This window comes from Diabrotica undecimpunctata, chromosome 4 (assembly GCF_040954645.1).
Source record: "Diabrotica undecimpunctata isolate CICGRU chromosome 4, icDiaUnde3, whole genome shotgun sequence".
NCBI lineage: Eukaryota > Metazoa > Arthropoda > Insecta > Coleoptera > Chrysomelidae > Diabrotica > Diabrotica undecimpunctata.
Window position 1 is genome coordinate 9,908,069 of NC_092806.1, and position 17,697 is coordinate 9,925,765.

The window sequence follows — 17,697 nt, forward strand, 5'->3', positions numbered from 1 at the left end:
CAGGATGTTTGAAAATTTATATGCCCGTGTCTTTATGAAACATCAATAATTTTAATTTTTATTTAAGTAATAAAATTTGTATATCGGTTTTTTATTGCTTATGGACATTCAAAAGTACAACAATATATATATATATATATATATATATATATATATATATATATATATATATTTTATATATATTTTATATATATATATATATAAGTTAAGATTAATACTATTACAAGATTATCACTGTGCCGAGCCTTCGACATCATCTCTGATGTCTTCTTCAGGGCTTTCGAGGTCTCAGTCTCCCGAGCCCTCAGACACTACTACACTGATCACTAAACAATGCATTACTGCTACTGGGAACAGCGAACAGTTCATTTATACCATCGATGGTGACGTGGTTTGGGTGAAGGTTGGCGTGGGATTGGCGCGAACATTTCTGACGATAGGATTTTGATTGGCGGGTGGAGCAGACAATATTTTCTTTATGAGAGGTCTCCATATCGAAGGTAACCGGATGCCGTCATCTCGTTTATTGAGACAATTGGCCTTCTTTCAATTTCTATAGCTTTATAGAAGGGGATGGGACTATGGTTCTAGAGTTTTCAAAATCAATTTTGTGACCTCTATGAAGATGGTGTTGACCTAGAGCTGAAATTGAATCGAAATTGCGAACAGAAATGGAATGTTCATAAATACTATTTTGGATTCTACGATTTGTTTGTCCTATGTAAGATCGGGGGCAGTCTGCACAAGGAATTTCATAAACTCCGTGTTGTTCATTTGGAGTGTTGTCTTTGATTGATCGTAAAAGAAATGAAAGTTTTTGTTGGGTGGTAAATATTGTCTTTTTTTCTCTTGATTTAAGAATTTTGTCAGTGACACCCTTGGTGTAAGGAAGAAAAGATTTCGTATGATGAGGGTCCAGTTTTTGATAACTTCTTGCAACATTTGTAGCATATATCGGTAATAACGCAGCGAATGTTATTCTGTAAGTCTTCACTCATTTCTACTAATAGACGTAGACTAGTGACTTTACATCTCCCCAACAGAATCTAGCGGTGTTAGATCGCATGATCTTGGAGGCCAAATGAAATCTTGAAATTGTGCGGTTATCAAATGTTTCTTCAATAAATCGATTGAAACCACAACTCCTCCTCATCAAGTTTGTGGCTCTATAGTGATGACCAGTAACTGGAACGTTCTCGAACGTGGTGCGAAAACGTTTCATCGTTAATCGAATCAAGTGCTCCAATGGACGCTTATTTGACCATAAAATGCACGTAGTACGCGATATGTATTTCAAACAGAACCATGATTTTCAAAATAAATTTTCACGATTTGTAAGCGTTCTTTAGACGTCAGTATGTCAATTTAACTTTTAGGCATTTGTGCAATGAATCACTAGTTTAATTTCTGTTTTCCTTTTCAGATTGACAAATCAGCAAAGAAGAAGAACGACAGTGGATCCCTGGACTCCAACTATTCCAGCTTGAAAAAATCCATTAGCAACATGACGACGTTGGAAAGAAAGGAATCGAATTCGCCGAGAATCAACGCAACCCCCAAGAAAATCGTCAACAACTTAAACCCCGAACATCTTAAAGTTCAACTGGAACAAAGAATCGACAATCATGTCAAAGGAAAAGACCAGGAGCCGATGGAGATGGAAACTCAGAAGACGGAAAACAAGTTCCCTAAATTTGGGATAAGAGTGTTGCCGTCTGAGCGGCAAACGAGTCCAAAGAGTGCTGAACAAAATGACAATAATATTAACATAGAGAAGCATTTTGAAACTAAGCCGATCAGTATAGACGAAGTGGATGACTCCAAGCTACCTCCTCCTGTTAAAAAGCGCGAAAAGAAAGTAGAGAAAACTGAGAATTTTGACAGAAATAGCTTAAATAGCTCTGGTATTAAAAGGGATCCACAAGGGATTCCGCTTGAATTGCCGGAACAAATGTTAAATGCAGCTACAGCAGTAATGAACAATAGGAAGTCGGTAAATAGAGAATTAGTGGGTGGAGACGACCAGAAATTTGTCAAAAAGAAAGGAAAAGCGCCATTGATACCAGATGACGTGAAATCAACAAACTATGATGAAATACAACCAGCTAAAGAAGAATCTGTTAAAGATATTTCTTTAGGGGACACACTAGAATTAACTTCTACTTCTAATAAAGATTTAAAGTGCTACAATTCCGATTCGGATGGAGAAACGGATAACAACTCCTCTGTGAATACGATCGAACTCAATTCTAGTGACATTACTATTCATCAAACCGAAGAAGAAGAGCGGCAAAATAGAAAAACTGTTAGTACTGGGGACTTGACCAAAATCAAAGAAAGCAAGTCCAACACTGGCACACTGGAACGAGCTCAAAGCCTCGACATTTCAGACACTACAATTCCTTCCAGGAAACGTAAAGTTGTCAGAAATGATGAAGACTATCTGAAATCAGACGAAGATCTTTTCAGAAGCGAAGTACTAAACAAAGAACCTCGATTGTCGTTGATTCTGGATGGTTTGAATACTTTCCAAAGAAACAGGCTCAAAAAATCGACAGAATGGGGCAATCTAGAAGATGCGATTTTAAAAGTTAATCAAGATGACGAAAAGGACGGTCATAGTTCACTGGAAGCAGATAACAGCGAGTACCATGCAGTGGTTAACAAAATAAACGAGATCAAAAGGGAGTCGGAAGATGTATTGACTGACCCTAATAGTCCTAAGAAGATAAAAAATGAAATTTGGCCCGATATCAACAAATCTGGTGATTCAGTTGTTGAAATTAACGATATGGTAGAAACAGTTATAGATGATGATCCAGTTGTAAAGATAGAACATATTGATGTACCCGAGGAGCCTGTTTTACTAATAGTACAAAAGAACACGAATATTAACAACAAAATTTACGAACCTTTTGACATACAACAACTTGATGTAGATCTAAGTCCTCGACCTGCTCCTTACGTAGAGATCGTCATTCCAGAACGAAATAAACGACAAAGATTGCCCGATAGTTCAGCGGTACCAGTACCGCCGGATCCAGTACCGGAGATACTGGACGAATGGGATATAGCGTTCCCAGAAAACATCACGAATACCTCCCCGCCTCATTCGTTGGAGACTGAGGATGCTGTACCTCTACAGTACTCGCCGGTGCCTAAACCAGAGGAGGTGCTCTCCAAGATTCCGCTGCTCAACTCCATGGTGAAGAGCCAGAAGGAAGAAGCCATGAAACAGTCAGTTTTGAGCGCAAACATCACAGATGAGACCAAGACTGTGGTTAGTTTAAGTGCTTTACCTGTTGAGTCAAACATTAAGGAGATGACACAAAACTTTTTGTACACGGAGCAGCTAAATAATGAACCTGAGGATATTTACTCACCGAAATCGTACGACGTTAACGTTTCTGATGATATTAAAGTCTCTAGGCATTCGTATGAAAGCCTTGAGAGACAGAACCCAAAAAGTGACGATGCCAAATCTAAGAATTCGGTTAAACACGTCAGCAATATCAGTGTTACCAACTCATCGAACGGAGACTCTGAATTACACAGCTTGGAGTTTAGTATAAACGAATCTCAAGACATGTACACTACAGCTTTAGAGAATAGAGATTTTAACGATAGTAAAGTAGTGTTAAACACCCCTGATTTGATTAAAAACGCTACTCTAACTGAAGCTATTAACACTTTAAACAACGAAGTTACTTATACGAATCAATTGGACGCTAGTGACGATAGCAAAAAGGGAAATTCATCACATACATACATCACAGAAATAAAAGTAACACCGAATAATTATAAGCAAACGAACGTGTCTGAAATAGAGATCAAATCTGAGGAACCACAGCCACAAATACCTGCGTCTTCACCTCCAGAAGACGACAGAAATCTGGATACGGAATTCGAGAACTACGTAAAAAGCTTCGAAGCCAAGTTGGAGCATTTCGAAAACAACATCCATCAATTCGATAAGAGTTTAGACGACTTTATCAAAGAAGAACCCCAAGAGGTGAAAATTAACGAAAAAGTTGACGAAAAAGAGCTGCATAAGATCCAGAAAATTGCAGAGCAGCAGCTGAAAAAGCTACCGGAGATGAAGTTTACGACATCTAGTTATGAGAGTTCAAAAATTCCCGAGAAGCGGCACTCGCAGGTTGAGTTACTGAAGTCCAATTTCGAGAAGTCTCCAGCTAAACCCCCAAAGCCTGAATCGGCGACGAAGTCACGTATTCCAATAGCTACCGCAAAAACTCCTCCGACTTCGCCCGAAAGGAGGGATTCCAGAAATCTGGAGAACGAGAACGATAAGGCTATCTTGGAACTCATGTCGTCCTCCATGACCTCCACTCCTTATACGACTAAAATAAAGCCACCGAACAAGAACATTACAGTAACTTCGATAAGAACAAGTTCCAAGATACCATCTGGTCTTCCAACTTTAGGAGGTACAAGAACTCCGAGGAAAATTGAAATTACCGATGAAAATGTGGTGCAAGTATCGACCAATGGAAACGGAAGTGTGGAAAGTAGCTTTAAACAGTGGGTTTTTAATCCGTCCAATGTAACAAACGTTACAGTTACTCAGAGTAAAGAAGAAAAGAAGTGACCTTCGCTAGAAAGTTAGTGTTATTGGACTGAGTAGGCAATGTGGATTGGAAACAGTTGTGGGAATTCTTAAACTAGTTGTAACTGATACAGAATAAACAATTTGGAATAAGTTTCAAGGAAAAACTAATCAGTACAAAGAAAAACTTGTTTTTGTATATTTTACAGGTCCAAAGATGGAGGGAAATGGCTAATATAGAATCTATATTGGTACGATTTTACTAAAATACAAACTAATATATCAATAACTACTTTACTAACAAACAAAGAATCCAAAATTATTTATGGGTTCGTAAATTTTATGTTTAGTTGTGAATAATTTTGGAAATGGCGCAGATAATAGAATATAAACCATGACAACAGTCATATTATTCTCTGAGAAAAATAGATAAATACCTACTGTAAATGGTAAACATAAAAAATAATTAACTACTAATAAAATTAAATATTTCGGAAACTTTTTCTACGCGATGTTCGTTTTGTAATTAATTTTATTTATTCTTGATAGTTTCCGGTCATCCCTAATTTCTTACAGTTATCTAAACTCCTAGCGGTATATTTGTTTTCAGTCTACATTTTCACAAACTTGAAACCAACATTTTATTTTGCAATTCTGTTTTATTTGTAGCCAAAAATGCTCTATAATGTTTAGATCTGGATAGTATAGTGGAAGTTTTAAAGATATTTGAAGTATCTTGAGCAATTTTTGTCAAAAGATCCATTTAAACTATATTCAACGATACAAACAATAATCCCAATAAGATTACGAAAATAAAGGAGTCATTAAATACAAATGACAATATTTTCAGACTTTTAGCACATTGTATACAAATCTTGTAACATGTTTTACTGTGAGCTAAGTATTTATTTACAGTGGAATTTTTCGTTTAAAAATATTTGGTAAATTCCAATAAGTGTGCCTAAAATACAAATAGATATTGTATAAATGATCATTTTAAGGGTTTTTACCGTAAATACAATTCGTACAACTGTGTCCATTCCAATATTTTATTTTTCTAAGGATAAAGTAATGCTCAACTAAGATTACCTATTTTTTACATATATAATATATTTATCTATGTGGAAAGATTAGTGATGAAACGTAAAGCATTTTATACTTATTGTTGAAGATATTTTTGTACATATATTTAGTAGATTTATATTTTTTATAAAGTTATTGTTGAAAGTTCTACAAATTTTAAAGGTGGATATTGTAATATACTTACCTTATAAGGCAGCAAATAAATTTTTATCTATATTTGTGTTTTAATTCAATCGAAACATTGTCAATGAAAAAGTAAGCTTTGACATTATAGTCCAATTCAACTATACTTGACAGGTAAACCAACAATTAAAGTACTAAAAAGAAACTGTGCTAAATGTAGTAATTGCACTAAAATAAATAAAAAAAAGTAAGGAAAACAGTGAATTAATTACTTTATGACATAAACCAAATTATTATTTTCACAAGTACTTATCATTCTTGATAGGTAGAATTGTCATTGTAGTTTGTGACAAAGTAAATGACCAATGAGTTAATTTTAGTAAAAATTTAGTACAATTCTAAAACACTGAACAGGAACAGAACTGTCAACAGTTAAAGTAATGTAAGAAAACTCAAGTGAATGTTTTAATCCTACTAATTCACAAAGATAAGAAAAATAAACAGTAAATTACCTGAAGAAGTTAAGAACCACTCGTACATAATTACAGAAGAATGGAAGAAAGTTCTTGAGCAAGTCCGGACCCACGACAGGCTCTATAATTATTTCTATATGTTTAATATAAGTCAAAAGAAACTTAGCAAATCCCATATAAAAAACTTTTTAAAAAAGGCAGGAAATTTGCAGACATGGAAAAGTAGGTTACACATTTTTCTATGCAGAAAACAAGGTAAATAAGAATATTTTTATTTACATTTATTGATTACAAAAAAATATGCTTAAAAATATACATACACACATTTTATTCTTAGAAATAAACATAGTGAAAGAAGTCCCTCAATATCCATAGTTTACACAAACTATAATTTAATAAATATACCATACATACTGAATGAAAACAAAATACAAAAGTTCTTTAGTCCTAATTCTAATGTTTCCTCCTAACATTTGTGTTTAAAAACAAAATGAAAAACTATTTATAATACAGTAAAACATATCTTGCATTTTCACCTGTCATTTTTAAGTGCCTATTTAATTTTTTAACTATTCACTCAAAAATAACGAAGATAAAACTCATATGACCCTTTATTATGTCTAACTCTGACTTAAAAGCCTACTCTCTCTCTCATTCAAGTAGAATATTTTCACACAGCGGATTGCCTATAATTCTTTGTACTGATTATTTTCTTTCCACACATGGCACATATTCCTTTTTTGTAGGCACATGCCTGACAGTAATGTGATCCAACTTGGTGTACTTTTTGCCTACATATCCTAGAAAAAACAAATATATAAGTAATTGTTGAAATAGATAAAAATCAATAGAAATCTACATTTATTTTAATGGTAATAATAACCACAAAACTGCGATAGAGATTTTTATTAGAAATTTGAAGTAAAACTGTGGTTCCCTGTCAGGGTGGTATTGTAAAAATAGTTTTTGGTTTAAGTAGGATTTTATATTTACCTGCAGGTTTCAAATTTCGTCGTATACGGATTGAATCGATTTTTAGCTGAAGTCAAAGCTTTATTTTCATTTACTCGTCGCCCTCCAGATTCTGTTGTGTTTCTAGCTCCAGTTTTCCAAGGATCGGGAGTGATTACTTTTCCACATTTTGCTTGGCATTTATCGCAGACCATGTTTTGCTGTTAACAAAATAAAATGAATAGCAGCACTACAATAAAAGAAAGGATATAAAGACAATGGATTGTTTTGAAGATGAAGTTTATTTTGATAAAATTTAGGTTGACGATTTTGACATTTGTTAGGTTAGGTAATATGACGTTCGACGGCCTCTACTATTTTTAACATTACAGTGAAGTGATCAAAAATAAATTTAACGTAAGTATAGATAGAAGAAAATAACTTTTGTATTAACTTTAAGACATTTTAATACATATTTACATATCCATTAAAAATTAATTTTATTAAACTGAAATAAAAAAATTAAATAATGCAAAACCTAAATCAATATGTTAGACAACCAGTTGTACACACTGAAATTGTACATAACTGATTCTTTTGGCAGTTTCAATTTGAACGCAAAAACAGTTTTGTTTGGAACATGCAATTTTGCAGCAAACGATATCAGTTACGGTGCCATAGTTTAGGCATATAAATGAACACTGAATTTTTTTTATGAGTTAGGCTTCTCGCATCATTTCTGTAAATTAAAAATTGTATCCAACGTAAATTTAGTGATATATAATAAATTATCCAGATGTACATAATTCAAATATACTTCATTTATATTGTTAGCCAAAATAGATGGACCATAATATGATCTACACAACAATTTTATGAAAATAAGTATAGTTACGTTATTTATTCAAAAATTCATGTGAATATGTTTATTTTAGCTAATTAGACTGAAGAGTAAGATAAAAAGTATATATTCGTGTTTGATTTAAGCATATTTAGGCTTTTTTGGTGCATCTTCGGCTTTTACTAGGTTGATTCAATTTATTTACTTTATTTCAATTTTTTTGCGTGTTATGTTATTTAGCAGTCAGGTATAATACATTGGTAAAATCTTATAATGCGCTATTTCGTTGATTGCAACGGTTATTTGCATAACTGTTCTTTTAAACTCTTTTTGTAAACGCAGAACTTGCTTTTTGTTGGCATTTTACTGAGCTGGGCTGAGCAATTACTGGGCTGGAGATAGGGTAAGCAAACAAACCGATACGTTTGCGAACGGCCACTCGTTTTATTTTTATTTTATTTAATTGTATTTAATTTTATTTAATTTTTTTCTAATTTTATTTAATTTTATTTAATTTTTTTCTAATTTTATTTAATTTTATTTAATTAATTTAATTTTATTTTATTCAATTTTATTTACTTTGATTTAATTTAATTTAAGTTTTATAATTTTTTATAATTTTTTATAATTTTTTTCTTGAATTAAGCTTATTATTTCTACAATTACTTTTCTTGGCTCAAAAACATCACAAATATATTTTAAACAAATTAATTGTTATAAAGTTTGTATTGTATATTTGTAATGTTTTTTGAGCCAAGAGTATTTGTAAAAATAATAAGCATAATTCAAGATAAATTAATATGGATAGATTTGATTTTTAAATTTATAACTATAATATGTAAACATTTAAGTTAACTATCATTTCATAACCTTTTCTACTAATAATAATAAGAAAAAAGTAAAATTTTACCTATTTTACCATCCTTTTTTATTGCATTACCATTAGCAAGGGGCAAAAATTATGTTTTTTTAAAACAGTTTGCCATTTGTCTCACATTAGGTCTTTCAAGTATTTTGGATACAACCAACAATCATTTATAAGGTGTACCATTCTAAACACAACGACTTAGGAGGGCCGTATCTTTTGCTGTTCTATTCATCGATTTATTAGTTTGCAAGCAAATGTTTGTATTCCATCCAAATTATTTTCAATTATTGTTGTTAAAAATTTTGAGTCCTTTTTCGTTGAAAAAAAACACCTCAAAACTGTATATCTCTGTACTATTGTTCTGAAATTTTATTTAACCGTTTAACTTTTAATTTCTTTCAATTCTAAAATTGACCCGGATACTCTCTTGCCAACTCTCTAGCTATCTTCTCACTTGTCAGATTGTATTTTTCTCCACGTTCAAAATCCCATCAAACTTCTCCTTCCCTTTTCTATTTTCAACTAATGATCTTTTAGTAGTATACTCCCTCTATAACGAACACGGTTATTACGAGGTTTCGCTTATAACGAGATACATTAGATGTCCCGTAAAATTTCTATTGAACTATAACCGTCTATAGCGAGGCAAATTTGGTTATAACGAGAGAAAATAAGATCCAAAAACGTGTTGTTTACGTTTTTGGTCGGGTCGTGGCTATAAATAAATACCTTTTCAAACAGCCCCTCAATAAACTTAACTGCAGCCCGCAATAAACTTCTTTACAATGAATAAATACAACTGTTTCACATCTTTAGAAAATATGATAGAAAGATACTGGACTATTTAAAGCAGTTAAAAATGACAGAGTTCTTAAAATTGCAGAAGCAATAGTTTATGTTATCCTTATAGCAAGGGGCAAAAATTGTGTTTTTTAAAACAGTTTGCCATTTGTCTCACATTAGGTCTTTCAAGTATTTTGGATACAACCAACAATTATTTATAAGGTGTACCATTCTAAACATAACGACTTAGGAGAGCCGTATCTTTTGCTGTTCTATTCATCGATTTATTAGTTTGCAAGCAAATGTTTGTATTCCATCTAAATTATTTTCAATTATTGTCGTTAAAAATTTTGAGTCCTTTTTCGTTGAAAAAAAACACCTCAAAACTGTATATATCTCTGTACTATTGTTCTAAAATTTTATTAAACCATTTATCTTTTAATTTCTTTCAATTCTAAAATACGGATACTCTCTTGTCAACTCTCTAGCTACCTTCTCACTTGTAAGTCTGTATTTTTCTCCACGTTCAAAATCCCATCAAACTTCTCCTTCCCTTTTCTATTTTCAACCAATGATCTTTTAGTATTTCAAACAAACACAATTCCCAGTTTCTACAAAAACGGATCAAATTTATATTTTTCTTGTTTTCGATACACACCCAACAATAGAATCTGTACAAATTACATTTCTATACTTTCCCATTTTTAACAAAATCATAGCTGAATACGGTTAATCGATTTTTACTTTGAATTTATAAACTAAAAAACTCGTTAAAAGGACTGTTGGCGATTCGTTAGAATCCATTGAAAATACTTTTCTAGAATTTCTTATAAATTGCTGCTTCTGAGCTGCTTCGATAACAAGACATTCTTACGCCCCAAGTGGGACAGTCCCATCACGGTACATCTACGCACACATGTATTCTCATATTCCAAGTTGGAACGATCAGTTCACGCTTCACGTATATGATAAGCACTTTTTATTTTCCGTCAGAAGTCTGATCATACAACAGCAAGTCCCACGACACCCACCACGGTCTATGTAAAATTATTTTGCTTTTACCATGCATTATTATGAACGCATTTAAGTAGCAAAGAAATTAAGTTTTAAATTTATTACTTTATTAAAGACAAATTTGTAAAACAAAAGTGTTTTATGACTCTGCTTAAATAGAATAAGGTTATTTGCTACTCAAAATCTACAATTTACTTTCACATCGAATTAGTACCTGCTTCATCAAAGATTTGTTAATTGGAGTCTTTCATAATTAACCACTTTGGAAGTTTGGTTCTCGTCTTATGTTGAGGAACAGAGACATCCACAACAGAATTGTAATAATCTAGCCTTTCCAAAAGAGCTGTCACCACTGTAATAAAATACGATTGAATTTGTAATAAATCTAGGATTGAGAGCTAAGGGATGAGCTAATATTAAGAGCTATGGGCTTGCGTTAGAAGCCAGGAATATGTACAAAGCAAAAAGGTGTTCCCTTCTTGTCTCTATCTAACGGTAAAATAAAACAAGCCACTTTCAACTTACTGTATAATTAACAAATCGTAATTTTACAACTACTACACAAAACGTACAATGAGCTATTAGTGGTTATTATTGTTTGCGAAGGGAGACGAGAAGAGATTTTACTAAGGGAATTTAAAAGGCGGACAACCTACTATTAATTGTTCCCAAAATGGTTAGTAAACATTGTTCGTTACCTTAGCGTACTTAGGCCCTAGCTAATGAATACGCCTTGTAGTACAAACTGGAACTCTGGAATAGTCTGGATGAACGCTGGAATTCACTGTACGTTATGGCGGTACTGAGCGAGACGAAAAATTCATATTTTCGAATCTCTACTTTCCGTCGCACACGAATATCACGATAATTGAGCTAACGCTTGCCGCGCTGACTGTCGACTGCCGAGGTACCACTGGCACCGGATGCGCCCGGATACCCTCTGGCTCGGTTGCCAGAACGCTACTACTCGTTTGACCAACTTCTGTTTGTTTTTATCTCTTGCTAACTCGTACCTTAGATTCTTTTGTCACGTCGGAAGTGGAGATTTGTTTCTACGTTTTCGCTGATTATGCCATCTATTCCATGTGTTAAATTGGATCATGCCATGTAAAACTTCTTAGTCAGCTAAATTCTTATCACTTGTTTAACAATTCGTACTTTGTATTATTTTCCAACAAGGTCTAAAGTGTCGTAATTTTTTAAACATTCAGGCTTGTGTCAAAACTAGGTTAAATTGTTATTCTTTGTTTTTAATTTAAAATGTATACGTTAAACTGTGTCGAATTTATTCTTTAATAATTTGGATATTGGAATATTATTTAATTAATTTTAATTATTCTTTTCTAGGCTAACTACCCCTAATTTTTTTCCTTCTTTATTCCCTTGCTATGTTTACATTTCAGAATGCACACAAAAAATTCTTGACAGGATTATCCTCTCTTACTACTCTAGGTATAGATGGAATCCAGTATAAACTGTAGATATGGATTTTCTTAAATCCTCAATTCCTTGACTATTATGTAGAAACTTTCCAGCATTCAAGCCAATCTGGTTCTTTATAAATATTTCTCATAGTTTTTTGTTTAAAATACCAAAAAAATGCCCCGAAGCCTAGCGTTTATGACTAAAACAAAAATCGTGTTCTCGATTATAAAGAAAACAACATCAACAACCTGTTATACCCCATCCCTCGTTCCGCCGGCTGAAACCTGTTGTACTTGGCCCAGAAACGCATGGGGAAAGCATCTACTTCGACTCTCGCAGTGGTTCTCCAGATGCCACTGTTGCCAATATTAGGAAAATTTCTCCAGAAAAGTTTCCAGATGTTTCTTTTATTTAACCCAATCAATTTAAAAAGCCATTTTTGTAATTAAACTGAGTGAATAATTTCGTAATATAAATTTGTGAAATTAGAAACAGGTTTCTTCTATGAAAACATTTTTATAAACCATCATTTATTCTTTGTATTATTTATTATTTTTGTTATTATTTTTGTTTTTCGGAATCCTGCCTGCTCTATAGGTTGATAGCTATTGAGCTTGACCACCACAAGGTCCCTTCATTCTTAAACTTTTTTGCCTGAGGTTTTTACAAAAGTTTCAATAGCAATATCTCTAATACTCAGACTTAGATAAATATGCACAGAGCATCATATTAATATTCTTGGTATTTTTCAATAGATAAAATTCGTTTAATAACAGGGAGAAATGCCAATTGTTCCTAGTTTTATTGGAAATAAAAGGTGCCGTTAAATTTTCTTGGTATTTCACACTACAACAATAACAATATAATCCCTTTAATGACTTTATGAGATAGGGAAATACAAATCTATTGTTGGAAATTTTAGAAAAGTTAAAGGTAAATATTTGAAATTTTAGAAACATTAGAAAATAGATGAACGAGGATCAGTTGTGTTGGTAGTTCGTGCTTGAATAATTGTGTTTTAAAATTCGTAAAAATGTCTACAACTAACTGTGCTCTTAATTGGATTAAGCCATACAAGGAACTTTATATGAAGTCTGACACGGTTATGGTCTAATTGCTGTAAAATTGTAAGTCCATTTTATTTTTAAATGTTTTTCCTCTTTAAAACCTAAAATTTAAAAATGCCATTGCCAATATGATAATAAGTGCTCGCCAAAAATTTGGTGAAAGAATTAAACCTAGAGCTAAGATTAATACTATTACCAGAATTAATAGTAAGCTCAACAGTCTTCCGGGTTGAACTGCGTCGATTATCATTGCGTCGAACTTTCGACATCCTCTTTGATGTCTTCTTCAGGGCTTCCGAGGTCTCAGTCTCCCGAGCTTCCAGACACTACGACACTGATCACTAACCACTGGGAACATAGCGTTGCTTTGTGCCCTCCAATTATGAAACTGGCAGGACCCTGGTCTACCTGGCCTTTCGGCATACGACCGTTAGCGCCTCCACTGTCCCTACGAGTCCGACACCAAAATGAAGGTGGTGCGTTGCATACGCATCGCGGGGCTCCACCTCCCCCATAGTACCTGTGTTGCGATTACCTCACCTATCCGTTATCCCCTCCCACGGGCGGACAGGTGACGCAGGCAGAGGAATTTCCACCTCACACGTAGACAGGTCGCCGCCGAGGATCTCTCCTCTACCATTCTTAAATCTCCAGGCGGGTACTCGGCGGGCAAATCGTATTTAAATTGAACAGTATTAGGTTCTTCTGGTAACCACGACAATTCCCGCATTTTATTAATTTTTATAATAATAGTCTCCCGTTTTATACCGCTGTCGCGGCTTTGGGAGTATAGCAGGGTAGTCTGCTATATCTAGGGCCTACGGTATACAAGGAAGGTAACATGGCCAGTGCTACGCTTCAACCGTCTATTATTACCCCTGGTTTTACCCAAGGTACTCATTTTTATTCAGGCTGAGTCGACCTGGGGCCTATAGACATTTTTAAAATGTCTAGATGTTCTTGCCGGCGGTGGGATTCGAACCCCGGACCACCGGCTTGTGAGTCAAGCATCCTACCGCTTGCGCTACGCAGGCCCTTTATTAATTTTTACTGGATTAAAAGTTTCGTCCAATCTCCAGTTCTGATTTTTTACCATGTCAGAAAATTTTACAAAGTCTTCTTGGGACATTTTTTTTACTATGTAAGGTTAGCCAATTACTTTCGCTATTTATATTAATGTGATCCATTGACTGGGGGTGTAGACAGCACCCTGTCGCTTTTTAGCTGTCTCTATTACTGCATACATACTATCTCCTTCATTCTGAGTATACCCCTTCTCCAAAAACCTGTGTGTTATCTTTATGTTGAGAATATTAGAAGCATATGCAAACATGGAGAAAATAAAACGGTTTCTATTTTGCCCCCCACAATTTTCGGAGTATAAGATGACACTTTCAACCCCTTCAGTTTTTTGTGTCCTCAGAAAGTCTAACAAGCAACTACTAATTTCATTTGGTCCCCGTTTCGCCACCTCTTCCTACCAAACGTAACAGAATCTTTATTGTTACCTATTTCGTAGACTGTAAAATTATAGGTTGCAATTTTACTTTTATAATAAAATATACTTACTTCTGATTGAGGGGTAACTAATGCCTTTTGCAGGTCAAAACACGCAACACATAAAGTTTTATCCTCAGTAGCTAGTTCTTTATCCACATCTTTCAATTTTCGGACTGTATCTTTGTTAGCTACGTGTTAATCATATTTTTCTTGCAATTTTATCAGCATATGTATAACCCGTGCATTGTTGACACTGATCCTTTTTTGGTTTAAAGAATGCTATATTGAATTCTGAGTTGAAAATTGCACGATATTGTTGTTCACTTGCAATGGACAGATTCGAACGTAGTTATGAGGTCAGAATCGTTTTATAATGCCCCTTTGTCCGCTTTTTGTCGATCGACGATGATAAATATAATAAAAAGTTGAAGTTGTGGAGAAAAAATGTTGAATTTATTGACAGCTACTATAATAGACTGTAGTCACATGAGCTCAAATCCCCAATTTATAATCTCACAAATAATGCATACCTCAGCTCAGAGGCTATTGCTTCTATCATACTAACAAACTTTGAACTATTAGCTTACATTACAATTTAATCTAGGCCATCATTGCAACCCTTAGGAAGTTTAATAATTAGAAAAAATATATTATTCGATAATTCATTAACAGGCGAATGGATTTTAATTATTAAAATATTACTCGATATCATTTTCACAATGTTTCAATTATACACGGTGAAACTATAAAATGCTAAGAAGTTAAGAATAATGTGAGATTACAAATTAAGGGATTAATTTGTGATTGAACATGCAATCTGTACTGAATTGGTTCCAATATGCTCTTTGTACATTCTTTACATTTTACTAATATTTAAACCATCTTCCAAATACACTTTCTTTGAATGTTTTCTATTATAATGGGAAGAAACTAATGGAAACAATTTCATATGGGGCATATTTTGACAGATTCATAGCTGGAAACCTACAACACAAAAGTTCCCAACTCACAGTATTAACAGCTTAAATAAACTTTTATTACAGACCTTTCACTGAAAAAAGAAGAATTGTTATAAATAGTGGAAGTGTATACTAAACCTATAATATTGTGATAGTATATATTTAAAAAATATATTTAATTGTTATAATTTAACATAACTATTTATTATATGGTGCAAATAAATAAATATTGATTGTCGGTAATTCGTAAAGTTCTATTTTATTTACTGTTTAGTTTGTTTACTATTAATATTGGCTATAAGTACGTGTGCTTGGTTGCATAGTAATTTCCAGCCACTTTTAGTCTGTCAAAAAGTAACTAACTTCGCAAAAAAATAATTACTAAATTCACTAGACAGTTCGGACTGGGAATAGCGAACCGACTATATATTCCGCAATTTTATTGGTTTTTAAAGTATGGCGTCCCCGCATATCCTTTTCTAAAGTACCACCTTCTCCAATTTTTTACAAGGCAGTTGTAACCCAGGTTTCCAATATACCCAGCGTGTTTAAAAACATCGTTTTACAAATTTTTATTCTTTTATTATCAAGTGTTACACGTGTTTTTCAGTTTTTTTATCCTATAATCCTATGGAAATTTCGCGAAATATTCGCGAATAATAGCCAAAACTCAAGATCTTGCAAAACATATTCAGCTAATTCTGGAGTTTATCTTGAACACACGTTTTTAATGATAAAACGAAGAAAAAATGACTTACAAAAAAGAATACATAAATCCGTCATAGTGTTGAAAAAAAAAACAAGTCAGAATTTGCTGTTTTGCTTTATCGTAGCAGCACATGTTTTGTCTAGATAAACAAGTGGGCGTCTAGAATTGCAATCGGTTTCTTATCAAAGGTTTTCCCGTCGTCGAACGGTGGCAACACCGTCTAGGACGCACTCTCGGCAGCGGCGGCAGTTTCAGTTTTCAGTCAATTTCAGGTTGGCGTAGTGGGTCAGACGGCGCGACGCAGCTGGCCGAGATCGAGAGCTTCGAAGTGGTTGTTCGGTTGGGGATTTCGAACCAGTAGTCACGTGTTGCATGTGTCTAGGTGGCTGTGAGTGAAGGGTACACACGCGACGGGATAACAAGAATCGAGGACAATGTGCAGTTTTAGCTGCAAGTCTGCTATTATTAAGAAACATTGCGCGCTGAGTTAGTGTTTGATCAAAATCCTCATTCTACTGATGATTTAAGGTGCGATTAAGGGTTAATTATACATTTTATCACCCCATTATGTACTTTAATTAGATGTTTTTTATTTTATTTACTACCTCATTTCGCTTCCTGTATTACTCTAGTATTCATACTAATAAAAGTTGTACTGATAAGAGCTAATTATAACTTACGGTAAAAATACAACTGTTGTAAAGGTTTGACTGTAGTATATTATAGTATTTTTGCTTCAGTTAACCATCTCTCATCTTCTGATGCGCTCTATTATTGGAGGTTTGCGATCACTACACCAAAACCTTCCCTATTGTGCGCCGCTCTTAGTAATTAGTTGGACATTCATGTCTGTCTATAACACTGATATTGCAAAGCCATAATATTGCTCGTCTGCCTAGTCATCTGCGGATTTTTGTTGTTCCTTCACTTTTATTAGTCTTAGCAAGTTATATAATCTATACTTCGAGTATAGATACTTCTTTTGTTTCCGGTAATTTATCTGAGTGTTTTTATTTCTGCTGTTTGCAGCATTCTCTTTGTTTTGGTTGTGTCTAATCTTATTTCTGATATGCGTACGTCAATATTGGTCTTATCCTGACCTCGTAGGTTTTTGATTTCATCTCATAGTTAATGTGTCGGTTACGCTATATAGTGGTATTAATGTATCCTTCTAATTTATTTGCTCTTTGTACTTGATCTCTTGCTTCTATTTCAACGCCTCCATAGCTGGACAGTGTAATGCATAGGTACTTTATTTCTATTACTTGTTCAATGCTAAGTCCATCGACTTTTAGTTTACATGTTATTGCTTCTTTACTGATTACTATGGTTCT

General features: G+C 33.7%; 3 protein-coding genes across 7 annotated transcripts in view; 2 read left to right on the forward strand and 1 right to left on the reverse strand.

The window, feature by feature from the left end:
- LOC140439145 (uncharacterized) overlaps positions 1–5,866 on the forward strand; it is a 103,307-nt gene extending 97,441 nt beyond the window's left edge. For both annotated transcript variants that reach the window (XM_072528863.1, XM_072528864.1), the window contains exon 7: positions 1,424–5,866. In XM_072528863.1, the coding sequence (XP_072384964.1) occupies positions 1,424–4,609 (3,186 nt within the window). In that variant the 3' untranslated portion in view covers positions 4,610–5,866. The remainder of the gene's footprint in view (positions 1–1,423) is intronic.
- A 502-nt stretch (positions 5,867–6,368) lies between these two features.
- btsz (bitesize) overlaps positions 6,369–17,697 on the forward strand; it is a 513,708-nt gene continuing 502,379 nt past the window's right edge. For 2 of the 4 annotated variants that reach the window (XM_072528865.1, XM_072528866.1), the window contains exon 1: positions 6,369–6,501. In XM_072528865.1, the coding sequence (XP_072384966.1) occupies positions 6,384–6,501 (118 nt within the window). In that variant the 5' untranslated portion in view covers positions 6,369–6,383. Of the gene's footprint in view, positions 6,502–16,648; positions 16,892–17,697 lie in introns of those variants that run through there. The other 2 variants (XM_072528867.1, XM_072528868.1) reach the window with 1 other exon arrangement.
- LOC140439150 (cysteine-rich PDZ-binding protein) lies at positions 6,503–7,555 on the reverse strand. The gene is made up of 2 exons (XM_072528874.1): positions 7,240–7,555; positions 6,503–7,046 (listed from the first exon to the last, which is right to left on the reverse strand). Exons 1-2 carry the CDS (start codon positions 7,410–7,412, stop codon positions 6,917–6,919), a joined length of 303 nt encoding a protein of 100 aa, XP_072384975.1. The 5' UTR covers positions 7,413–7,555; the 3' UTR covers positions 6,503–6,916.